The sequence below is a fragment of the Mercenaria mercenaria genome, chromosome 6 (assembly GCF_021730395.1).
Source record: "Mercenaria mercenaria strain notata chromosome 6, MADL_Memer_1, whole genome shotgun sequence".
Lineage (NCBI taxonomy): Eukaryota > Metazoa > Mollusca > Bivalvia > Venerida > Veneridae > Mercenaria > Mercenaria mercenaria.
Genome location: NC_069366.1, coordinates 46,433,395 through 46,460,326, shown reverse-complemented (window position 1 = coordinate 46,460,326; position 26,932 = coordinate 46,433,395). Strand labels below are relative to the sequence as shown.

At 35.6% G+C, this 26,932-nt stretch overlaps 1 protein-coding gene across 1 annotated transcript in view; it reads left to right on the top strand.

Moving 5' to 3' along the window:
- Positions 1-121: 121 nt before the first annotated feature.
- Positions 122-26,932, top strand: part of LOC128557715 (probable ATP-dependent RNA helicase DDX27) — a 75,642-nt gene continuing 48,831 nt past the window's right edge. Inside the window, exons 1-14 of the mRNA XM_053545730.1 lie at positions 122-248; positions 2,356-2,427; positions 3,301-3,414; positions 4,013-4,115; positions 5,131-5,207; positions 5,772-5,864; positions 7,013-7,118; positions 7,694-7,867; positions 10,105-10,255; positions 10,743-10,842; positions 11,745-11,886; positions 15,061-15,197; positions 16,227-16,325; positions 17,998-18,080. Of these exons, the coding sequence (XP_053401705.1) occupies positions 153-248; positions 2,356-2,427; positions 3,301-3,414; positions 4,013-4,115; positions 5,131-5,207; positions 5,772-5,864; positions 7,013-7,118; positions 7,694-7,867; positions 10,105-10,255; positions 10,743-10,842; positions 11,745-11,886; positions 15,061-15,197; positions 16,227-16,325; positions 17,998-18,080 (1,547 nt within the window). The 5' untranslated portion in view covers positions 122-152. The remainder of the gene's footprint in view (positions 249-2,355; positions 2,428-3,300; positions 3,415-4,012; positions 4,116-5,130; positions 5,208-5,771; positions 5,865-7,012; positions 7,119-7,693; positions 7,868-10,104; positions 10,256-10,742; positions 10,843-11,744; positions 11,887-15,060; positions 15,198-16,226; positions 16,326-17,997; positions 18,081-26,932) is intronic.

Here is a 26,932-nt window from a genome sequence, read left to right as displayed (position 1 = left end):
CTAAGATTGAACTGCTTCTTGTTTGATATGGTCAGCTTTTAAATTCGATAAAAAGTTCCAAGGAACTATATTTATAAAATATTTATAAACATGCAAAACAAAAAACTGCAAAATGCATTCGAAAATTTTCACACATCTTGAAATGCTAAAACATGGCAGCCTGCAGTGAGTTAGGCCTGATTGGGACAATTTCAGAAAATGATGACATAAAACTAGCTCCTGAAAGCTCTGACAGTGATGAAGATGTTGTAAGAAAGTTAATAATATTCATTCCTTTAAGAAAATCCCAGTTTTATATTGTTTCGAAATAAACTGGTAATAGAATCATGCTTGTTTGCTAGCCGCGCAAGTTCATCATGCATATTTCATTATTCGTTCGAAGTGGCTAGGGGTCCGGTAATCAATTATATGTACTGTATTCCTAGTGTATAAGGTAATTGCTGGAAAAATTTATGATTAGTTGTCATAAACAGTGTCCCACTCCCATAAAAATTGCTTAAACAGGCTGGTCACATTGCCCGATCGGGCTTTAGGCATACAAACTAACGTTTCTTGAAAAATAATGAAGATATTTCTTTCAAACTTGGTCCATTAATTAAGCATAACATATGACGCATACTATGGTAGAAATAACATTGTTGCATTCAGTTTTTTTAGAATTATTTCCCTTTTTCAGAATTTTATGATGCATAATTTTTGAAGTCCAAACAAATTATGTTTTAATGAAATGTTTGAAACAGAAAAGGGATCAATGGGTTTCTATTGCTCAAAACTTGTGCGCCAATACCTTTATTCTATGTATTTAAGGTTAATACTTTGTTTCTAGTGCAGATGTATGAACAATTTTTTTATAACTAACATTTTTCTATAATGTTGTTAGTGAAAGCACAGTAAAATATATACATTCATGTACTAGCGCAATAATTAAGAGCATTAGAAAGCCATTGAACCCTTTTTTGTTTTAAACTTAGCATTAGAACATGTCTTTTTTGGACTTTAAAAATTATGCATCATAAAAATCTGAAAAGGGGAAATAATTCTTCCAAAACTGAAGGCAACCAAGTTATTTTTATTTTAATTTATGTCATATGAAATGCTTAATAAATGGACCAAGTTTGAAAGAAATATCTTTACTAATTTTCAAGAAAAATTAGTTTTTATGTCGAAAGCCCGATCAGGCAATGTTACCAGCCTGTTAAACAATGTAAAAAATAAAAATCACGCAATATTTTTTACCCTGTGTGAGATCGCGTTTGTATCAAAATGCCGGGGACAAATAGGTTAATTTGGAATCCCACAGTATGCCCTAAAAATAAACCTTGGAAATACTACGTAAGTTGTTCCTGGCAAAAATTGGTTGGTTAACTGCAGATGTTTTCGCAGTGATGTCATGAAAATGTCTACAGACAGGTTTTATATTTTAATCATCCGAAATGAATTAGCTCTTTAAAATGGTAACCAAGTCTGCAAGAAAATCGCAGCCACAAGAACTAATACTACTAATACTAAAGTTCAGAAAAAATACCCAAAACGTTTCCAAAATAAGTGGTTGTTGGAGTTTAACTTTAGTATGGAAATTTTTATTTTGTATTTCTCATACCCTCAAAACTTACCCCCAGTTTTTGTATCCAGGGGATAAGTTTACCCTTGAAAAAATACCTAGTGGGAACACTGATAAAGTTGTCATTATTTCGTGTTGTTTCTATTTTTGGTTAATATTTTATTTATAATTAATCTTACATCTTACTTGGGTTCAAGGCATATCTACATGAAATTTTAACAGCGATTTCTGGTAGTCGCTGTATTTATTTACTCATGCAGTAAAACAAATTCAACAAGCAATCAGCATTTTTGTTTTTACTCTTGTTCACACTCTTAAGTCGAACATTTCTCATCCGATCTTCACCAAACATGAACAAAATGTGTTTAACCATAAGTCCTCGGCCCAGTTCGATAACTAGCCAAATCGGCCTAGGCACTTTGGAATTTATTGCCCTTGAATTACCGAAAATCGGCCATTTTACTCATGTCCGCGCTCTAAATCGAACATTTCTCATCCGATCTTCACCGAACTTGAACAAAATGTGTTTGACCATAAATCCTCAGCCAAGTTTCAGCCTTTTTACTCTTCAAAGGTATATTTGTAGTGAATAAACAGTATATAAAAACTGACTTACTATTTAGATGATTAGGCAGTTGTGGGAGACATGTGCTTTTCTCAAAAGCAGCTCCAGTTTAATTATGATGTTGGTGAATATATGTCTCTGTTATTATATAATGTAAAAAACGTGTTGGATAGAGACTACATTCCTCAATGGTTTCATTTCCTCAATGGTCTCATTGTGATTGTTTCAGGTGCAAGTACAGAAAAAGAAGAAGAAAAAGGCAAAAAATGAATTCAACACAGGATTCAACTTTACAGAACTGGTATTGTCTTTAATTTAGTTTCTAGCAGCTAATTTTGTTATACTTTATGTATACAGGGTTATAATCAAATCCTTTTGAAAGAAAAAAAGTCTATAAAACAGTTTTCAGAAACTTTGATTTACAATTTTAAGTTTAGTTCAGGTAATTATCTAAAGATTTTAGTGTATGGACAGCCATCTCACACACCCAAACATCTGTGCCTGTATATTGTTGCTGCTGTCCATATGTCTGTCCTTACATATTACCTGAAATCTTATTTGTCCAACTCCTCCCACACTATTAGCTTGATTGGCTTAAAACTTTCACAGATGAACAAGCTTGATGTGCAGATGACCGTAAATGAAGGAACTTTTGCTGTGACCACTGTTGTGGCCCTTTGATAGTTTTGCTATATAAAATATAGAGGAAAACAGATCTTCAAGTCCGAAAAGGACCATAATTCAGCCAAAATAGTTGACAGAGTTATGTACTCTTGCGTAAAGATGGAAATAATGATGATAAGCAAGTGTTCAAAGTTTCAAAGCCACATGACAAATAGTTTTGACAAAACATATACTTATACGAAAACTGAACCAATTTCTAAGTCCAAAAAGGGCCATAATTCAGCCAAAATACTTGACAGAGTTATGTTCTCTTGCCTACAGGTAGAGACTAATATAATAAACATTGTTCAAAGTTTTGAGTAAATATCTTTGATGGTAACTTTAACCGGCGCCAGGGTGAATAGTATAGTTCTCCATAATATTCGAATAGTCGAGCTAAAAATTGTAAAGACATCTTACTATGCATCACCTGTGTGCAGCCAAATTTACCAGTATTTATATCTGTAGCAGTTAAGGAGAATCTAATGCTGTCATTCTGTTTTTCCCACAGGAAGACCCCTTTAAAGGATTTAAGACAATCAACTTACAGTTTGCAAAGAAAGCAGAACCAGCATTCACATTAGATGAGAAGATAGCTGCTGCTAGGAAGAAAAGGAAGAAAGGGGTTAGGTTATAAAAGTGTACTGATTCAGAAGAAAACCTTGACTTAAACCTAGTACATGTACATGTATTCTTCTGCATGGATAATAGTTTGTACAGTTAAAACCCGTTATCTCGAACTTGCTCATCTCAAAATTCTAGCTATCTCGAAGACATTTTCACGTCACATCCTGAAAACACATGCAAAAAATATCTTGTTAAAGTTGAATTTCGGTTATCTCTAAGTAGAACTCTTGATCCCTTGGAATTTAAGATACCTTGTTTCAGCAGTTACTGCAGTTTTATTCGCTGACTTTCAGAAGTGTGTCTGAGTGAGCTTTTGCCAGTAAGTTAGAAGTTTTTCCATCATTTACAAAAAAAAAATCATTCTCTCCTTAACATTTGTAGTATTTTTTGTCTTAATGACTCTGATTTATAGTTGCTGTAACAATTTTCTAAACTGAGCAAGCTAGGGCAGTCTCAATTTAATGTTTTGTTCTTTATAGCAGGATGGCATTTTACATTAAAGATTACCCCAGTATTATAAAAATAATCTAGTAGTTATAAGGATAGCCCATTTTCTCACAAACAATTTATGGTTAATGTTGTTTATCATTATACAGAATGAAGATTCTGATGTTGAGGATGATGAAAATAAAGGTGAAAAGTTTGTTGAGGATGAGTTAGAAGAGGATATTGAATCATCGGATGAGGAATTTAAAGCTGGTTGGTATCAAATTTTATGCGAGGACTGTCGGGGATCATTATGAAACTGTAATTCCAGATTCTTAATTTAGATGGGATAAAATTTGATGGTTACAGTGAAAGCGGCAGTTTAATGAAATATGTTTGACCTTCATTTGTTTTTTGGGATTAAATTTCATGGATTTACATAACCACATAGTCATGATAATTAGTATCGGACTGTAGTATATTCATTCATGATTCTTCTTAAGCTGTAACCTGATAAGCCCAAGCAGTCTCTCTGATAGCAGACGGCTAGATGATAGTTAACATTAAGAGCTTAGAGTATATGCATTGTACATTTATATATTAAAGTGACCATATAACATTGTTGGCTTCTTTCATCTGTTCCAAAGATATTACACGGATGGTTGATTTCAAGAAATATGATGAGACAAGAGTAGGTTCCATGTTGTCCACGTATCATCTAGGTCAATAGCTGTACATAGCTAAATTAATGTTGTTTTGTCTATGTACCAACTGGCTTAGAATGAATTTTGTTCCAGATGTATTGTTAACAGCATCAGTAAATATTTCAGTTATTTTATGTGTTTGTTTCCATTTCCAATCTATGCCCCCGCAAAATAAAGATTTTTAACTGTTTCACCTGGTACAATTTTAAGCCTGAACATTGTGCAGTGTGTTTTATATATTATATTTCTCGGACAGTGTCTAATTGAGAAGCAGGTGCTTCTAACTCTGAAACTGTATCCCTTGAAATCATTTAAATAATTTATGTTGGTATGAGAAATTGTAGTTTTGGCTAAAACAGCAATTTTTTGGGTTTATAGGTTGGTGGATTTAACGTTTTGAAGATAAAATTTATAATGGGAATTTTATATGTTCATTGGAGTTTAATATTGTGGATTGATGGAAACAAGGAGATCTACAAAAACTAGTCCTCTAAATAAACAGTTAATGTTAATTTTAGACAGTTAGTGGAGGGGGAAATATAACTGTTTCTTCGTTCCATTATTTATTTCACTTCCACTTACAGATACAGTGAAAATAAAAGAAAAGAAGAAAAAGAAACAAAAAAAGAAGAAGAAAGGACAAGATTTAGATGAAGAAGAGGTCTGTTGTTCTATGTGGTTTTATAATTTCTTTAAAACTGATTTTTTTTTTGAAAATTGTGTTATAAAACTTGTATTTGAAACGTCTGATTGGTTGTTTATGGGTACATACCTGAAATTGTCCGTTGTCATGGTTGCATTCTTAGACTGGACAGGTGTGATAATATCAGTGCAGCAGGTAAAACATAAGAAAGAATAGAGAAGTTGCAAGTTTGATCCCCAGTCCTTTTGTGTCTGAAGTCATTCATGTTCAACCTCTGATTCATTTGGGGATATTGTGATTATTGTCAGTTACTTGTGGGGAGATGCAGAATCATTGACCTCTGTTAACATAACTGCATGTTGTTGAAAGAATGGTGCTATCATGTAAACAACATTATCTAGGACCCGGCACAGAGTTAAGTGTAGTTTTATTATCTACCTTAGGTATGATAAATCCAACAGTATGGTAGTAATTTCTTCCTGCAAACATTGTATTGCCTGTTTTATGTATTTATACATTGACAACCCAAGAAACATGTTTTTTGTTTGGATTTTTATGACTGCTGTGTTACTATTTATGCAGGAAGGGGAGAAAGTGCAATTTTCGGAGAATGTAGATACATATAACAGAAACATGGCTTTTCAAGATATCAATGTTTCAAGACCCCTGATGAAGGTATGTTCATTGTGTTTTTATTGTGATTTCTGGGCTTTCCTCCAGAATTTTTGGGTTCTGGCCCTTTTCAAACAGGAACAGTTGCATAATATCTAATAATCTTTGCTAATAAAAGAGTATGTATATCAGTCACACTTCAGAAATGCATGTATTCTTCAACAGCTTTGTTTCATTTAGAATTATCACAAAATTTTTAAATAATTCCTTTTGGTGTAAGTAGGATTTATTTGTGCTCAGTTTAAGGAAGGTTTTGGTGTCTGGATTGAATGAAAATGACCTACATGTATTTTGCTATTAGAAGAAGCTATATTCTAGTCATTCATTTCTTTACTGGAGACATCCATGGATGTTTCATAAAATGCCTATGATGACATTGACATTATTACAGTAAAATGAATCTTAGCATTTTATTTATTCAAGAGTATAGATCTGAAATTTAACAAAAAGTACAAACTTTACTCTGCAGTATCTGAGAAATGTATAGGGTGATTTAGTATCTAGTGTTTTTACAAAGAAAAAAATAGCTGACTGAAAATTCAGTATCAATATGGGAACATTTAAAAGAAAAAATATCTAAATACATTTTAAAGGGAACATTACAGGCAGGTCCAAAATTAACCTTTAGCCTGCTGGTGGCAAATGATTCTGCCTTTGCAACCAGCGCAGACCAAGATCAGCCTGCATGTCTGTGCAGGCTGATCATATTTGCACTGTTCGCTATTCAGTCAGTCAATTTTCATTGAACACCACTTCAGATAATAAGTGGTACTGCCCAAATTGAATGATGGATCAGTCCATTTAAGAAATTTAGCAGGGTGAATGTTAATACTCTTAACAACAATACTGTGAAATTATTGATATTCCAGTGGTGGAATTTTCATAGATTCATGGTTGCATCAATCCACAAAAATAAATCCAAACAAATAAATGAAATTCCCAGTTATTTAATCTTCAAAAGTTAAAATCTAAGAATTCATATTCCCATCATGTAATAGCCATTTCGGCCAAATCCATGAAATTTCAAGGCCGTGAAATTAAATAACTTCTTAGTACTAAGAAACAATTTACAGGTTGAAAAAATGGGGGAATATATTTCCAGACAAAGCTTGTTCATCTGGTTGAAATATATAAATTATTGTCAATTTCAGTCACTGCAGCAGATGAACTTTGAGAAACCCACTCCTATACAAGCAGCTACCATACCTATAGCTTTACTTGGCAGGGATATCTGTGCTTGTGCTGTAACTGGGTCAGGTAAGGTCAAAGTTCAAGGTCAAACAAATAGTACACACATTTTTGTGTTTTACACATTGTTATTTATACATACAGAGTATCATATATACATGCAAGTTTGTACTTAAGTTAATTACACACATTTTGTATTCCTAAGCAGACTAGCACAATAGCAAGAGTGCCGATCTATGGCACACAGGGTTGTGAGTTTGATCCCAGGGCGAGGCATATGTTCTCTGTGACAGTTTGATAAGTAACAGTGTGTCTGAAGTCCACCAGTGATTCATGTGGAGAAGTTGGAAGTTGGCACTTGCTGAAAACAGTTTAATATTGGTACAGAAACCAGGAACACTGGTTAAGTTAAACTTACCACAAAAAATATTATAAAACCCTTGATACACATCACTTACAGGCAGATAGGAACAAGCTTCTTTATGCAAAACATGTTGTGTTGGTTCATTGTTTAATTTGTTATCCCCATATGAAAGGAGCTTTGTCTTGATTATAAAAGGCAAAATTTGAATTAATACAGATTTTCTTTTGACAGCAGGTTATCATATTTCATGTACGTTACATTTTCTATTTGTTTGTTGCAGGAAAAACCATTGCATTTATGTTACCTATATTGGAGAGATTGTTGTACAAACCTAAGCAGGCATCTGTGACACGCGTGTTAATACTTGTACCTACTCGTGAGTTAGCTGTCCAAGTACACACTGTCGGCAAACAGCTGGCAAACTACACAAATATTGAACTTACACTAGCAGCAGGTGTGTTTCAAATGGCTTTATTGACTTTAATGATTTATTCTGATTTATAAGCTTAGTTGAAACCAATTCATTTGACAACAGTTGTAGAGAAAGTTATCACAGTTTATGTAAGATAAGGTCGATGGCTGCTAAAGACCATACCCAGGTTTGGTTAGGGGATTGACAAGGCCATAGTTATATTCTGCTCTCACTGTGATTCCAAACCAGCAGCCTCAAGATCAGGAGTCTGATGTTGTATACTTACATCCGTGTATCCAAAAGTTTTATTTTAGCCAAGTTGTGAAGCGGCTTTGTCAAACTCAGTATGTAGAGAATTAGACTTTTGCAGCATATGTTCTTTTTGAGGATTTAACAGTGACAATGTGTTTGATATTACTGGTCCATAGTTATATTATTTATGACAGTTTGCCTCTTCGTATACTCTTAACTTAATCTTCCTGGTATCAATAAGAGATGGGGGACAAATACCTGGAGACAAAGAGTCGTTGGTTAAAATGCAGGGACTGCGTTTAAGGCGAAGTTGAGCGAAAACTTCGCTTTAAAATATTTCACTTCGCCCTTCCCGCCCAGAAAAGCGAAGTTCAAGTCGCCCTAAAATTGGATGAAAGGAAAACATAATCGGCAATAAAGTGCGCCGATATTATACATCTCGGTTATGTAAAGTCTGTAAACACAATACGCAATACACAGGATGTTACCGGTAGGCACACGCGGCGAAACGTGTCCATGACAAAAAAAGATGATCACTCGATTTCAGATTGACGCCGCATGATAAGCTGCTAATTGTTTGCATTTAATGTGATTGCAGTAAACGATAATTAAAGAATGAAAGAGTAATAATTAAAGCTGACCGACATCGGAGATCAGAGAGCCCGAAAACTTCGTAAAACGGCGATAATTAACTTCCGAATTACAAACCTAATTACGTGTCAGTCGGCGCGTGGAGTGATTGACATCTGTCAGTAGCTAATTAACATACGACGCTCCGCCTACTGTCATACTTAGTTTGTGGCAGCAAACAATTAAAATTCATCGAGATTTTGATTCACAATGCAGAACTTCGAACTCGAGACGCATTTCGCGGATCGAGCCGACGCACGGGACACTTTTTTTGTGCGGGTCAACTACGAGTTTTTCTTGATTTTCGCGGGTCAAAACACGGAACCTCGGGTCAACCGAACGCCCTTGTCTTATCCAGTTATTCTTGTTTTCAGATAAAAATCGTTTCGAAATTTTTATTGCCATCACAGTGTAGACTACCCGTTACTCCCGACGTTTATTTTTCAATTGGGATCTGCTTACTATTCATTTTAATCTGCATTTCTCTTTCATTAAAAACATATATAAGTTAAATATATGGCCCTTGACAAACTATTAAATTTGTTGTTTGATAAAAATAGCAGACAACTCTTTTAGTTAATTCTGAAATGTGTTAAAGGGAGGTAATACATTTAACCAATTTTTAGATTTTTTATGTCAAAATATGTAGTTTTAAAAAATATTGCCCCTGATTTTTAAGTATTTTATCTACTGATCAATACAAATAACATTTCATTGTAAGATTGAGAGTTTTTTAAACTCTGTAGTTTGTCAAATTGAAGGAACATAAAAAAATTTAAACTCAGAATGCTCACATACCTGAAAAAGCTGCTCTAGGAAGGGAAAAATTTAATCCAAGAAATATTAAGTACTGATTATATGAGGAAAGATTTGTTGTGTCAAGTTGTTAAATATTTTGCAGTAAAACAGTATAAATATGTACTGTATTGTTGAAACATTGCACCATTTTTATTTAAGTCATAGCAAGATAATACTACAAATGGAACTGAATAAACATTATTATTGTTATTTAATGCATGTAAGCAATGTCCTGTCTCACGTTTGCCGAACTTCTCCCAAAATTTCAAAACTTCTCCCTGTTTCCCAAGGAGGGAGAAGTCACTTCTCCCTAAATTTCCAGGCTAAGGTAGTCCCTGAAAATGTCACAGAAGACATCAGTCAAACCATTCATTTTGCCATAACTGTTAAATGATTTGATTTAATTTCCATGTTTGAAGTTCTACCATTTGGTCAAAAACTAATATCTTGTGGTGTTATAAACATTAGAATTTCAAAGTTTGGAGATTAATTAAATGGGAATTTTACATAAATTGGCATTAGTCCTCAAGGAAAAGTTATGATTTCAGAGCATTTTCTGGTCAGTTTTTAATAATGAAAGTTTTTCCTAATTTTTTCAGGTGGTTTGGATCTGAAGCAACAGGAAGCAGCATTACGTTTAGGACCTGATATCGTCATAGCAACCCCAGGTAGATTGATAGATCATCTCCATAACTCACCAAGCTTCAACCTAAACAGTGTGGAAATCCTCGTCCTCGATGAAGCAGACAGGTAATGGCGGATATAGTGAAACTGTTAGTGTCCCATAGGAGAAAAGTCTGATAACTGTTGATCGAGTTGTTTTTAAGCACCGATGTGCAGGCTGATCTTGGTCTGCACTGGTTGCAAAGGCAAGAATCACTTGCCGCCAGCAGGCTAAAGTTAAAACATTGAAGCTGTTGAATTTCTGTGTAATTCTTTACTCTTAGATTGCTAGATCTTTGCAAAAGTTCAAATTTATTCTTTCATATGTCATGGCTGTCTAGGATTTACGTTAGTCACTGGATAATATTGCTTTAGAGTTATGGTTACCGGTTAATCTAACAGTTATCCTTGACTACGTGCAGTTTTAATAACGGCACATTTACTGCAGGAGTTTTTTTTAAGTAATTTTGTTAACCAAATCATCATGGTGAACTTAAACAATTCATGTGTACATAATTATGTTAATTTCAGTTTTTTAACGGTATCACTACACATTAAATTGTTTATTTGACAGGATGTTGGATGAATATTTTGCTGAACAGATGAAGGAAGTTATACGTTTGTGTTCTCGTACCAGACAGACGATGTTGTTCTCGGCTACCATGTCTGAACAAGTCAGTATCATACCCTTATCAACTGGCTAACCCTGTTTCTTTCTTATGCTTTTAGAAATATCTTCATATATCTTAATGTTTTAAATAACTAGGGGACTCTGGCCAAATGGTCAAAGTTGCAGACTTCAAAATGCTGTTGGTTCAAAACTCCACATGGGGTGTAGAATTCTTCATGTGAGGAAGCCATCCAGCTGGCTTATGAAAGGTGGGTGGTTCTAGTAAGGTGTCTGCCCATGATGAAATAATGCTCAGAGGTGCACCTGAGGTATCCCCCCACCCCCAACATGAAAAGCTGGAAAACTTGCCATATGACCAAAATTGTGTCAGTGCAACTCTAAACACAACAAAAACAAAAAATGAAGGAATTAATATCTCTAGTAAGGGACCTCAGTGGCTGGGTAGTAAAAGCTGCTGACTTCTGTTTAGTCACCCATCACCTGTGGGTTTAGAACCTGGCTTTGCATTCAGAATGGTTTTCTAAAGAGGAAGTCATCCAGCCAGCTTGAAGAAGGCCAATGGTTCTACTTGAGTGCCCATCTGTATCAGAAATGATATCAGGAGGGACACTTGGGGTCTTCCTCCACCATTGAATTTCTTGAAATGAAAGCTATTACAATATATTGACCTTAATTGTTTGGATGCGAAAAATAAAAAACCTACAGGTTAAAACTTATGAGGTAAAAAGTATCAGTAGCTGAGCTTTGCACTGATCAAGTTAAATGATGGTCCATTGGACCTTTTGGCTGCAGTCATGATTTGTTGATTATACATTGCTGAAAATACTCTGCTTCACATAACTAGAATAAAACTTATTTGTTATTATCTACAGAATATTGGTTTAAATGTTTATGTAATGAAGGAATAGATTCATTTTTAGTGATATGTATACAACATTGTTACAGGTAAAAGATCTAGCTGCTGTATCACTCAACAAACCAGTGAAAATATTCATCAACCAAAACACGGATACAGCCTTAGGCCTTAGACAGGAGTTTATCAGGATTAGGGCAAATAAAGAGGGTGATAGGGAAGCTGTTGTTGCAGGTATGCCTCAAATATTCTATATAGGATTGATTTCTGTTTCTCTGAATTTTATGAAGAAGATCCCATGGAAGCATAGAACACAACCAAGCAAAATAATAGCAGACTCATTACTGAGTATGTTTATGAGTTGCTGAAAAGTGCAACATCTCTCATGCCCCCAAGCACTGGTTTAAGCAGAAGTTTGGAAATATAAAATTAAATGGACTCCATGATCCCAAAATAACAGAAAATATAACAACACTGACTAAACATGGTGAAATCGTTAAAATTTAGTTTGAGAAAACAAAACTTTGTAAATAAGCGAACTTATATTTCTCTTGTGTAGAAGACTGCCAGTGATCTTTAACCAGTCATTATATTCTTAACATTTCTGGTGTATTATGTTGAAACATTAGCTTTTTAGCTCACCTGAGACAAAGGCTCATTGTGAGCTTTTGTGACCGCTCAGTGTCCGTTGTGCATCGTCCGTCCGTCAACAAGTTCTAAAAAAGTCTTCGTCTTCAAAACCATTGGGCAGATTTACACCAAACTTCACAGGAATATTCCTTGGGTGGCCTCCTTGCAAAATTGTTCAAAGAATTGAATTCCATACAGAACTCTGGTTGCCATGGCAACTGAAAGGAAAAACTTTAAAAATCTCAAGGCATAGAGCCTCGATATTTGGCGTGTGACATCATCTAATGGTCCTCTATAGAGATTGTTCAAATTATGTCCCTGGGATGAAAAGAGGCCCTTCCTCAGGGGTCCCAAGTTTTATAAAGACTTATGTAGGAAAAAACTTTAAAAACCTTCTTGCCTGAAACCACAAGACCAAGGCCTTTGGTATTTGGCTTGTAGCATTGCCTTGTGGTCCTCTACCAAGATTGTTCAGATTATTACCCTGGGGTGAAAAGAGGCCCCATAAGGGGGGTCATTTGTTATATGAGTTATATAGGAAAAAATACTTCAAAGATCATATTTCCTAGACTGTTAATTATAATTACCTGATGACCCCAAATAATTAGGGATCACTTGACTGTGACCTTGAACAACTGACCTACTTTCTTGTTTATTAAGATACAGCCTTGAAATTTGGATGACATACGCAGTTTTGCACAAGAACTTTTCCAGACCATGTGATTGTATTCATACAAACCAAGAAACAAGCACGTCGAATGCATCTGATGTTAGGATTGTTGGGGATAAATGTCTTAAAACTGACTTTCAGTGACCATGAATGTGACCTACTGACCTAATTTCTTAATATTTTAGCATCAGTTTGACATTTGAAACATGTAGCTCATTTTACTCAGGTGAGCGATCCAGGGTCATCATGACCCTCTTGTTAAACATATATGTATATATAATAAATAACCACAAGGATTGTTTCTTAATAAAATTTATTATTACTCTCAGGGACATCTTGGATGAAATTTTTACATGATTTATTTGATATATTTCTTAGCCGGGAGAATTGTGAAGTATGTACTCTATGTATTGTGTAGGCCTAGGCAAAATCATTGTCACAGAGTCAGAGAGTGATAATAAAACATGTATTTATTGTAAAAGACATGAATGTAGATTTAATATTAAAAAAGATGCCTGTTATAGAAAACGTGATGTGTTGATGTCAGATAAACTTGAAGCAATACTTACAGTCACACTGACATAATAATTAGGGATGGGAACGAATATTCGAAAATTGGTCGAATATTCGAATATGAAAATCAAATTCGAATATTCGTAAATTATTGTAATTTTTTTTCAAAGTAAGTATCATTGATTTGGGCAACATGAGCATGCTAATTCTACAGAATAAAACCATGTCATGTTAGTTTATCGCGTATCAAAAGATGTGCAATTAACAAGAAAATAGCAATGCATAATTGGCAGGGGCCATCGTTACGGATTAACAGTTTGCAACAGGCGTCAGTGTGTCAGATGCATGTCAAAAGATGTCCAATTAACAAGAAAATTTTAATAATTACCTGGGGTCATCGCTACGGATTAACAGTTTGTATTAGGCATAAATGTGATATCTTTTTATCTTTTGTACATTTTTATTGGCGCCGGTTTTATGTAACAAGTTGTAGAACTATTTTTTTTCAAAAACAATACCAAACTTGTAGATATTGTCGATCTTTTCACAATATTTTGTACGACGTTTCAGACCATCCGCAGAATCGGGTTTCATCCGCAATCGGCCGTATTCGAATTAAATTTTGAGGTAGTTAATAATAAAATCAAGAAAAACGTATGATTGATGCATAAGTTCATGTTGAAGAAGGTTTAAGTCTGCCTTACTTGCTTTTTACACGACGATTTCTACGCGCCGATTGAAATTTTTCAAAATGGCGGCGGTAATACAACAGCGCGTCACGTGTTTAAATGGGACGACCTGCTATATTTAGATAAAATTGCGACGGTCTAAATTATAACCGTTTTTATCATTTTGAAGCTAAAACACTGAATTAGTTAAATATGTTCATGATTATACTGACAGAATCGTGAAATAAAACGCTAGATCCGGCGGGTTTTGCTATGTAGGATCGGGTTACCCGGAACAAACATTTTTTTGGCCTTATTTACGATGATCCGCGCTTTAAACAAATGAATGCGTTATGTATATGCTAATCACTTATTAAAACTAACCGAATATTCAAATATATTCGAATATGGCAAAAAGAATATTCGAATATTGATTTCAGTATTCGTTCCCATCCCTAATAATAATATATAAGTTTGATATGAAAACTGTGAAATCTTTTAAGCTTTACCCTGCTAAATTTTTGAAATGGACTGGTCCATCATTCAGTTTGGGCAGTACCACTTGCCATTCAAAGGGATGTTCACTGACAAGTTGCTGACTGAATAGTGAACAGTACAGACCATGCTGGTTGATCTTGGTCTGCACTGAACGAAAATGCAGAATCATTAGTAGGCTAAAGGTTATGTTTCATGCGTTTCTGGCCAAAAATTACGTGGATTTTACCGGTAAATTTGTTGATTTTGATGTTTGAACATAAAATGAATGGGAATTTTATTGCTTTGTTGGGATTATATTTCATGGATTGACTCAACAGCAAAATCGATGAAAATTAGTCTTCTACAAAAAATGATGATTGCAAGAAGGATTTTATGCAAATAAATATATTTGGTATTTATTCTTTAACAGACAGTTATATTCTGTTTTAGCACTGTTGGCAAGAACTTTTCCAGACCATGTGATTGTATTCATACAAACCAAGAAACAAGCACATAGAATGCATCTGGTGTTAGGATTGTTGGGGATAAATGTTGGGGAACTCCACGGCAATCTCTCGCAAGCCCAGGTAATAAAGGAAGTGATGTTTAATGGCTAACTGTTTAATTAATTTACAGTTTAGGTAACTCAGACTCGTTTCAGTTGTGCTGACCACTGATTATTTGATGTTTTTGTAGCAAGTAATGATAGACTTTGAAATAATTTGATTTTGTGGGCGTGAAATTTAATGGTTTGCGTCAGAATGGTTGTTTCATTGGGATATGAATTCATGGATATCAACTTCGGAAGATCATATTAATGGAAATTTTAATTGTGCATTTGGATTTAATTTCATGGAATGACGCACCCACGAAATCTGTGAAAATTAGTCCCGCATGAATATTAATGATTTAACAGTCTGACTTGATTGAGAAGCCAGTATGATTGGACAGCCACAAATTGTTATGCACTGAAAGTAATGTAATCGTTATCTCTCCCCCACCTAGAACTTTCAAACTTTATAGTATGGTACGGTTATAGAGAAGATGACCCCTATTGTTTTTGGGGTTACTGCATCAGAGGTCAAGGTCACAGGAGCCTGAACATGGAAAACCATTTCTGATCAATAACTTGAGAACCATTTGACCAAGAATCTTAAAACTTTGAAGGATGATTGGACATGTCAAGTAGATGACCCCTATTGAATTTGGAGTCACTCCATCAAAGCTCAAGGTCGCAGGGGCCAGAATCCTTTACACTTCATTTCTGATCAACAACTGGAGAACCAGTTGATTGGACATGACGTAAAACAGATGACCCGTATTGATTTTGGGGTAACTCCATCAAAGGTCAAGGTCACAAGGGCCTGAAAATGGAGAACTGTTTCCGATCAATAACTTCCACTTGACCCAGAATGTTAGGTGATTGGACATGCTGAGTGTGCAGGCTGATCTTGGTCTGCACTGGTCACAAAGGCAGAATCACTTGCTGCCAGAAGGCTAAAGTTAATACACACATTTTCACTTCTTGGCACAAAACTACTGTTCTTGTATTGAAAGCCTGTAACTGTTCGTTTAAATTTTGCAGTTTTATTGTCAGTGTTTATTTCTTTAAACAGAGATTAGAAACATTGAAGAGATTTAAGAACTCAGAGGTTGATGTATTGCTGGCAACAGATCTTGCTGCTCGGGGTCTTGATATTGAAGGTGTCAAAACTGTAAGTACTCACAGTGACTTCTTTGCAAAGTCCTTTATTAAACAGTTTGCCTCTAAATTACTTTTGCCAATTTTCGCCTGTTAACTAGCTTTAAAGTCAATATATTCCATGACGTAGCTAAAAATAATTTTGAAGTGGGTCTATGCTTTACTTTCATCAGGAAGGATATTACTATAAGATATATGCTGAAACTTACACAATGGTAGCACTGTGCACAGGCACAACCAATATTTTCTGTTGTGTACATTTAGGTAGGATTACATGTGCAGTAACATACGTGTAGTGTGTGTAACTCTTTAGAGTTGTCATTCTTCCACTTCCACTTGAGAAGCATTCACCTCTGTCAACACAAAGAATCTTCCAAAGAGATTAACTTTTAAATTGCCACTGAATAAGATACTTGTTTGATAAATAAGACATTACTTCAGTGTTACTGTACCCCCTGACAACAAAGTTGTAAGGTGTGATACACTGGTTTCAGGTTGTCTGTCTGTCTGTCCATCTGTCCGTAGACGCAATCTTGTGCGCACCATCTCTCCTCATCCCCTTGACACAATTTAATGAAACTTCACACAAGTGATCAGTACCAACAGTAGTTGTGCATGGGGCATGTTAGGAACTTTTAGAAAAAAATTTTGCAGAGTTATGGGACTTTGTTTTTTGATGTTACTATACTATATACATAGACACAATCTTGTGCGCACCATCTCTCCTCATCCCCTTGACACAATTTAATGAAACTTCACACAAGTGATCAGTAACAACAGTAGTTGTGCATGGGGCATGTTAGGTTCTTTCAGAAAAAAAATTTGCAGAGTTATGGGACTTTGTTATTTTGTTACTATATTATATACATAGACACAATCTTGTGCGCACCATCTCTCCTCATCCCCTTGACACAATTTAATGAAACTTCACACAAGTGATCAGTAACAACAGTAGTTGTGCATGGGGCATGTTAGGTTCTTTCAGCGACAAAAGTTGCAGAGTTATGGGACTTTGTTTCTTGTTAACATACTATGTACATACAGTCTGCATATGCAATCTTGTGCGTGCCTAATCTACCAAACCCTTGCACACAATTTAATGAAACTTCACACAAGTGATCAGTACCAACCCTAGTTGTGCATGGTGCATGTTACATTCTTTTAGATAAATATTCTGCATAGTAATGGGACTTTGTTTTTTGTTACTATACTGTATACATACAGTCTATATACATTCAGTCCACATAATTATGCAATCTTGTGTGCGTCAAATTGCAATGTACTGTGTCAGTGCATGCGGGGGGTACATTCATCACCTTTAGTGATAGCTCTAGTTTACCATTATTATGCCACATAAATTTTGAATTTGTGTAAACTCTTAAATATAGTTTCTGAACTCTTTTCTGTATAGTCATCCATCCTACTTCAGGCTAGGCTGTTTTTGTAGGAAACTGCAGACAGTCAAAAGCTGATAGGTTTAGTACATTTATAGGGTACTTTAACAGTCAAAGAACAGATGCTTACAATCACACTGTGATACTGTCTTGTCTTTCATTGTATTTTACATGGTGTCATTCTTCGTATGAATTATAACTGCCTAATTTTGACCCAGATGAAAAATCGGAAGTCAGTAACTATGGTGAGCATGATAGGGTTTTGAAAGTATAAATGAATATATATTTCAGGTGATAAATTTTACCATGCCAAACACTGTGAAGCATTATGTACACAGAGTGGGTAGAACAGCAAGAGCTGGAAAAAGTGGAAGGTAAAAGCTAGTCACAAATATATACAGTCAAACCTGTCAAAGGACCATCTTAGGAGTGGGTGAAAGGGGCAAAAAAATCATTTTTGTTTGCAAGTTTTCTGTCAGAGTTTAAATACATTGCAGATACCGTCCAAACCCGTTATCTCGACTTCAGTTATTTCCAAATTTCGAGATAATTATATCACATGGATTTTCTCTGTCCAGACTTTTTTCCTTCTGATTTTTAGCTCACCTGAGCAATGCTCATGAGGAGCTATTATGATCAAGCTGTGTCCGTCGTTTGTCGTGCGTGCTTGCATTTGTCGTCAACAATTGTGTTTAAAAAAAAGTCTCCTCCAAAACCACTGAATGGATTTTGATGAAAATTTACATGGATGTTTCTTGGATAGTCCTGTATCCAAGTTGTTCAAACGGTTCCGCTTGGTTGCACATATGGGCCACCAGAGCTAAAAAGTGAAAATCTTTAAACGACATCTCCTAAAACATTGGTCCGATTTTGAAATAATTTCACACAAATGGTCCTTATGTCACCCTGTAATAAGGTTGTTCAAATTATACCGATTTGTCAAAAAACATGGTCGCCAGGGTGCGTGGTCACTTTTCCCTATATGTATATAGTAGAAATTTAAAAAATCTTGTGTGAAACTGCTGGCCTGATTTTAAAATAATTTACACAAATGGTTCTTGTGTGACCCTCTACCAAGATTGTTCAAATTAATTTGATTCGTCAAAAAGCATGGCTGCCTGAGAGCGTGGTCATTTTTTCCCTACATGTATGTAGAGGAAACTTTCAAAATCTTGCGTGAAACTGCTGGCCCGATTTTAGAATAATTTTACATGGTTCCAGTTCATTGAACATTTGGGCCTTTTTGGTTAAAGATAGATTTTCAGCTGTCAGACTTTAAAAATCCTTTTCTCTAGAGCTTTTATATTTGGCATGTGATATAAGGGTTTGACTCTCTACCAGACTTGTCCAAATTATTGCCCTAAGGTCAAAAAATGGCCATGCCTCTATGTCTGACATGTACTTAGTAGGCTTTTATATAAGAAGCTTTGAAAATCTTCATCTCTGAATCAATAATAGCCAGAGCCTTGATAGTTGGCGTGTGATATCAGATTTGTAATTTTTACCGTAATAATTAAAATTATTGCCTTAGGTTCAAAAATGTGTGTGACATGTACATGTATATAATACAGGCTAACATAGGAGAAACCTTAAATTGTGTCAAAATTGAGTGAATTTAATTGCATTTATAAACACCAAGAAATGAAAATTCTGTCCAGTTTACATCGTGTCTTCATTACTGAAAGTGAGTTTCACGTCATGTGCATTGCACAAATCACTAGATGGTGGAAAGAGGTATAAGAGACCAGGGAGTAGGTTGAGAAAAAATTACAATAAATATGAAACAACAGCAAAAGGCTTTATTAATGATTTATTTCAACATGTAATGACCAGTCAATATGTTAAACATAATACTTATGTACAATTATATATTTATCTCAAGAAACGTCTTTTTTTTCCTTGGTCCCGACAAAGTCGAGATATCCAGATTTGACTTTATATAAATAAGTATGTCCAAGGGTCTTAGTGACCTTTTGAGTAGGGATTTCTTCAGCATTGGTCAGACTGTGTGTCCTCTTGATGCAAAATAGGTTAAGAGGTCACATTACAACAGTATTAGGAATGCAGTAGTTTCCATAATATACTGGTGTATACGTATAATCTAAGATAACAGTGAAGAGAAAATTTCATTTATATTTTGGTTTAAAGGTTTTCTATTAACCTTTCAATTTCCAAGCTGTACCCTGCCAGTGAATTTGTAAAGCAATTGACTTTCTTTGCATTCATGTAGTAAGGAAATACACTTGATATTAATAAAAGTAGCCCCTAATAAACAAATGACTTACTTAAACAAAATCTTTTTATGTTCTTAAACAACACTACCCTATTTGAACATGATAGTGGTATACACAACTTATGTAAAATCATTTTGGCTTAACATTAATTTTCTTGGTTTTAGACTTTAGTCAATACAGAAATCATTTTATTTCCATTTTTCAGAGAGAATTTATGGGAATTTTATTTGTTTTCATGGATTGAAGCAACCACAACAGCCATAACAAGAGGACCATGATGGTCCTGAATCGCTCACCTATTTCCACATGACCCAGTTGATAAACATTCAGACCAACTTTCATACAGATCCCATAAAAATATGGCCTCTAGAGAGGTCACAACGTTTTTTCATTATTTGACCTACTGACCTACTTTTTGAAGGCACGCGACCCACTTTCGAACTTGACCTAGATATCATCAAGATGAACATTCTGACCAATTTTCATGAAGATCCATTCATAAATATGGCCTCTAGAGATGTCACAAGGTTTTTCTATTTTTAGACCTACTGACCTAGTTTTTGACCTCACATGACCTTGTTTCGAACTTGACCTAGATATCATCAAGATGAATATTCAGACCAACTTTCATACAGATCCCATAAAAAATACGGCCTTTAGAGAGGTCACAACGTTTTTTCATTATTTGACCTACTGACCTAGTTTTTGATGGCATGTGACCCACTTTCGAACTTGACCTAGATATCATCAAGATGAACATTCAGACCAACTTTCATACAGATCCCATGAAAAATATAGCCTCTAGAGAGGTCCCAATGTTTTTCTATTATTTGACCTACTGACCTAGTTTTTGAAGGCACGTGACCCACTTTCGAACTTGACCTAGATATCATCAAGGTGAACATTCTGACCAATTTTCATGAAGATCTCATGAAATATTTGGCCTCTAGAGAGGTCACAAGGTTTTTCTATTTTTAGACCTACTGACCTAGTTTTTGATGGCACATGACCCAGCTCGAACTTGACCTAGATATCATCAAGATGAACATTCAGACCAACTTTCATACAGATCCCTTGAAAATATGGCCTTTAGAGAGGTCACAAGGTTTTTCTATTATTTGACCTACTGACCTAGTTTTTGATGGCACGTGACCCAGTTTCGAACTTGACCTAGATATCATCAAGGTGAACGTTCTGACCAATTTTCATCAAGATCTTGTGAAATATATGGCCTCTAGAGAGGTCACAAGGTTTTTCTATTTTTAGACCTACTGACCTAGTTTTTGAAGGCACGTGACCCACTTTCGAACTTGACCTAGATATCATCAAGGTGAACATTCTGACCAATTTTCATGAAGATCTTATGAAATATATGGCCTTTATAGAGGTCACAAGGTTTTTCTATTTTTAGAACTACTGACCTAGTTTTTGATGGCACGTGACCCAGTTTCGAACTTGACCTAGATATCATCAAGATGAACATTCTGACCAACTTTCATAAAGATCCCACAAAAAATGTGACCTCTAGAGATGTCACAAGAAAAAGTTTAAAGAGTCTAACAAAAAACAGACACAGTTGGTTGATTACAAGTATATAATTATATGAGATACACAACTACATTATACAAATATTACATACATCTTAAACATTATATCTTTGGAGAAAGGGGGCAGCCCCACTCGGTCCATCACTGCAAGCTGGCCAGCCGGCTAAGGCCATCACGACTGCAGGCTATGACGCTTGCGGATCATAGTAGGCAGATCCTGACCAGTGTAAAGGTACAGGCGATACTGCCGCAGTTCCTGGAACCAGTCTAGGGTTCGGACAGAGAACTGGAGTTCCCGGTGAACCAGACTTTGGTTAACAGCCCGGGAACAAGAAGCCATGGTGAATGGCTCAGAGATGGGTCGGCCACTGTTCGAGCGAACAGGACTATAACATCTCTGGTAGTTCATGATTTATCTTCCATGAACTGAATGACAGATGATGATGATGTTCATCGAAACAGTCAACAAAGTTGAACTGCAGGCCAGTCGTGATGCAAGGCATACAAGCCTGAAAGGTTGAATGGCAAGTATGAAAACAGTTTGGGACGATAGACGGCTGCATATATGGAAATAGCGTATCAGAACCACATGGGACTCATAAACCCGCAGACATGGCATATTTTGACGTTTGTTTCATGGTTAGATCTGCTATTTCTGAAGGGGGCCATATATAACAAAGTTATATATATGGCCATATATTGCCTTAGTAAGTGATTGACCTGTAGGGCATACTCCAGGTGACAGAACTTGGAATGTAAGAGCTGGTGGTGGGGAGGGATGGTGGTTAGCGAGTTAGGCAGCTGCAGCAGAAAGACTGAATGCATTGCTAGAGTACTGCTTGTTATAAATGTAAACCAGTGAGTCATACAAAGGTATCAGACAGTGTTTCATACACAGTTAACCCCTAAAGGGTATATAGCATAACTATTGTTAAACTCTTTAAAACTTGATTAAATCCAATAATATTTAATCACCACTTTAAAGAGTCTAACAAAAAACAGACACAGTTGGTTGATTACAAGTATATAATTATATGAGATACACAACTACATTATACAAATATTACATACATCTTAAACATTATATCTTTGGAGAAAGGGGGCAGCCCCACTCGGTCCATCACTGCAAGCTGGCCAGCCGGCTAAGGCCATCACGACTGCAGGCTATGACGCTTGCGGATCATAGTAGGCAGATCCTGACCAGTGTAAAGGTACAGGCGATACTGCCGCAGTTCCTGGAACCAGTCTAGGGTTCGGACAGAGAACTGGAGTTCCCGGTGAACCAGACTTTGGTTAACAGCCGGGAACAAGAAGCCATGGTGAATGGCTCAGAGATGGGTCGGCCACTGTTCGAGCGAACAGGACTATAACATCTCTGGTAGTTCATGATTTATCTTCCATGAACTGAATGACAGATGATGATGATGTTCATCGAAACAGTCAACAAAGTTGAACTGCAGGCCAGTCGTGATGCAAGGCATACAAGCCTGAAAGGTTGAATGGCAAGTATGAAAACAGTTTGGGACGATAGACGGCTGCATATATGGAAATAGCGTATCAGAACCACATGGGACTCATAAACCCGCAGACATGGCATATTTTGACGTTTGTTTCATGGTTAGATTTGCTATTTCTGAAGGGGGCCATATATAACAAAGTTATATATATGGCCAAACGAGGTGAGTGAATAAGCAATGAACCGAAACGAGTGCCCCCGAAAGTGTTAAATAGCAATCTTTTGCAAACTTGTTGCTGATATAGAAACTCTCCTGCTGCTCTTAACATCATAACATCAGCTTTGATAGTATATCCCATTTAAAATATAACACCTTTTTGAAAGTTCACAGATATTTATAACATAAAACAACAGAATAATGTCAATAATCTGCAGCTGTGAGAGCAATTACATCCTGCAGTGAGATAAAACATTTACATGGCAGTTATAATAACAACAAAATCAAAGAGGCATTGACATATCCTATCAAGTTTAGATTAGACCAGAGTATCACCATTAATCAGTGGTAATTGCTTGTTTACTCTGCATGGGGAATGTCCTGAACTGAACTCAGTAATTGGTGATTAATGACAGACATAGAAATGCTCCACAGGGTGAACAAGCCATAATTAAAGTGGCTCTGTGTCTAAATGTTCTTAAAATGAAAAGACGATTTTTTTTTTGATTTTTTTTTTTTAAATGCTTTAAAGTACACCAAATGATGTCAGTAGTGATTATAGTCATATTATTGAATAAAAGGAACCATTTTTAGTTTCACATCACTCAAGGGGTTCTTTAGCACAGGGGTGCTTTAATTGCAACAGATAGCATATCAGTGACAGGCCCCTCTAAGCTACAGGCCAATTAGCTTTCAACAGGAATGAATGTTATCATAACAAGGAGAAAATACAGAAAAACAAATCCCATGTGGGACATTAATTGTGGCTAGACAATAAAGATCAGCAGCACTGATTAAATTGAGTATGGAGTATGAAATTAGGCATACTAATGGGCCTGGAAAGAGATATAGCTAGAAGATACTGATAATTACATTCAATGATGAAGGTAGATATTAAAAATTTAAAATACATTTGCAGCAAAATAAGTAGATCATGATTCAATAGCGGAAAACACTTTGTGTTATTATACCTATTATATAGTTTAATCAGTTCAATATTCCCAATGAATGACACTACAGTGATACCGGAACAAAACACTTGTAATTGAGCTCCAATATTTATAATAAATAGCGAGCTTGTCCATAATCAAAAATTGCAGTAAGACAACAAAGCATTGGGAAGCATGAGCTTCCTGCGGAGTATGATAAATTAACAGACATAATAGAGTACTGATGATTGTTGTTTTTGTTTTGTTTTTTGTGTGTTAACCAAGAAACGAAAGTGCAAAGGACACTCCTGGTTCCAGTCTTATATCTACAAAGCAGTAGACTAAACACATATACAATGTACGTCTATTAGATTGCAGTTATAGCTCCATTGTGAAATAATGAATTGAACCTAACACTGACTTTAGAAAGCATTACAAACACTCATGCTTTCTTCCTAATACTGACATAGCAGAAGACTAAGAACACTCGTACTTCTGCTTGATTGCAATTACAGCTCCATTGTGAAAGAATGAATTGCAGCTGACGTCGTTACACTATTGTGCTTTCTGAATAATATTTACGTAGTAGCAGACATTTAAAAATAAACACATATACATCTCTTAAATTGCAGTTATAGCTCCATTGAGAAAATATGAATTGAACCTAACACTGACTTTAGAAAGCATTACAAACACTCATGCTTTCTACCTATTAATGACAAAGCAGAAGACTGAAACACACAGGTACATCTACTAGATTGCAATGATAGCTATTTCCTATGGGCTTGCACAATTGCTAAATCACCTTTAGATGATTTGATAATTAAAGGCCACACATAGCTTTATGTGCTTCCTGTATAAGAGCACCATCAGTTCTGATGTATTTTGTATAACAACTTCCTAAGGTTCTGATCAGATGATCAGGGACTTGAAATCGCGCTGCTGTTGTGGCAGCACCAATTCGAAAGCTGTGGCCAGAATAGAGTTTGGTATCCTTTCCAAGCAGTAGTAGTTTGTGAATGCTCTGAATGAAGAATTCCCTCGTTAGTGTTGTTCCCTTGGAATTAATGAATAGCGGATCAGTCGCACATGCTCCGCATTGTCTTCTCAAATTAAGATATCTGTCCATATGTGGCACAGGACAGGTTGAAGAATTTGTAGCTGTGATTGTTAGTTTGACTCCTGATCTAAATATGTCTGCTTTGGAATTTGGCAGAAATAATACATAAGACCTGTTTTTGTTTGAGAACTGGATATTTTGCAGAGTTAATGGTGCATTGCTTCTCTTTGACCTTTGAACATGCACTGTGAACTCTCCACATCTCAGAAATCCAAAGAATGCCATCGTACATGCAGCTGCTAACATTAAACTGTCATAAAGGCCAAGATACCTACAATTTAGTAGGCTCACAAATTCTGTCAAGATCTCGTGTTATTGGTAACCTATTTTTATTTATATGATATGTTGTTATCCGCGTCGTTTTTTCAGCATCGTATACACTTTGAAAATCAGCGAAAAATTTTTCAACAGATATCAGTTTACTCCAGTATTTCAAAATAATAATTTTTCGGAATACGTACAACGGTACTCGGCCGAATTCTCCATATAGGGCAGAGGTAGTAGTTGATTTCTTTACGCCTAGCATACGTCTTAGAAATTTTAGGTGTATCAATTCTATACCAGTTGCATGATGTGACCCCCAAATGTCTGAGCAAAAATTTAAGATTGACCCTACTAACATATCAAATAAATGAATTCGTTTAGATATTGGAAGTTCAATTTGTTGAAATATTGAGAACAAATTATGTAATGAAAATGAGGCATGCTGAGCGATCAGTTTTTGGGTTCGAGCCCAGTTTCCATTTTTTGAACAGATTAACGCCTACGGTAAGTATTTAAATGAATTAACGTTCTCTAACTTAGCTCCGTATATGTAAAAATCAGCTGTTGTGGGACGACCTAGTTCGAAAATCATAGCTTAAGTTTTTTCTACATTAATTTTCAAACCCCAAATGTTGCAGTAATTTTTTTTTCAACATCCTTAAGCATTGACTGCAAAGATTCCGTGACAATGCAAATAAGACCGTATCATCGGCTTAAAGTATTAAGAATAATTTCAAGTCATCAATACATATAAGATCATCAATATTTGTATTAATATTTTGTATTATATCATTCACGAAAAACATGAAAAGTTATGGCGAGCTCGGGTCTCCCTGTTTTAAACCGACATCTGAGTTGAAGAAGTTAGAAGTATCCGACTTAAATCGCACACACGACTTAACTGTAGAATACATCGCGCGTAATGCTTGTACAAACTTTCCACTGACATTTTCATTTAATAATTTTTGCCATAGATGCTGTCTGTCCACTTTATCAAAACATTGTCGATAGTCAAGAAATATACAATAAACCTTTTGTTTTACACTAAGTGCTCTGGCTATAATTGCTTGGAGAATAAATATGCAGTCAGTAATGGATTTTCCTTTTTGAAAACCGAACTGATTCTTTGACAGTTTGTCATATTTCTTGCTCCATTTATTTAGCCTGTTTAACAGAATTTGGGAATATATCTTTGCTAATATATTTATCAAGGTGATACCTCGGTAATTTCTTGCCATGTTAACGTCGCCCTTTTTAAATATTGGTGTAATTATACCTTGTCCCCATAAGACTGGGTACTCCCTACTCTCGAAAATCCTGTTATAAAGGCATTTTAAAAATGGTGACAGAAGATCAAATACTGATTTAAATATTTCGGCTGGTAGATTATCTATTCCTGGGCTCTTATTATTGTTTTGTGAAAAAACCGCCTCTCTGATTTCGACCTCAGAAATTTCTG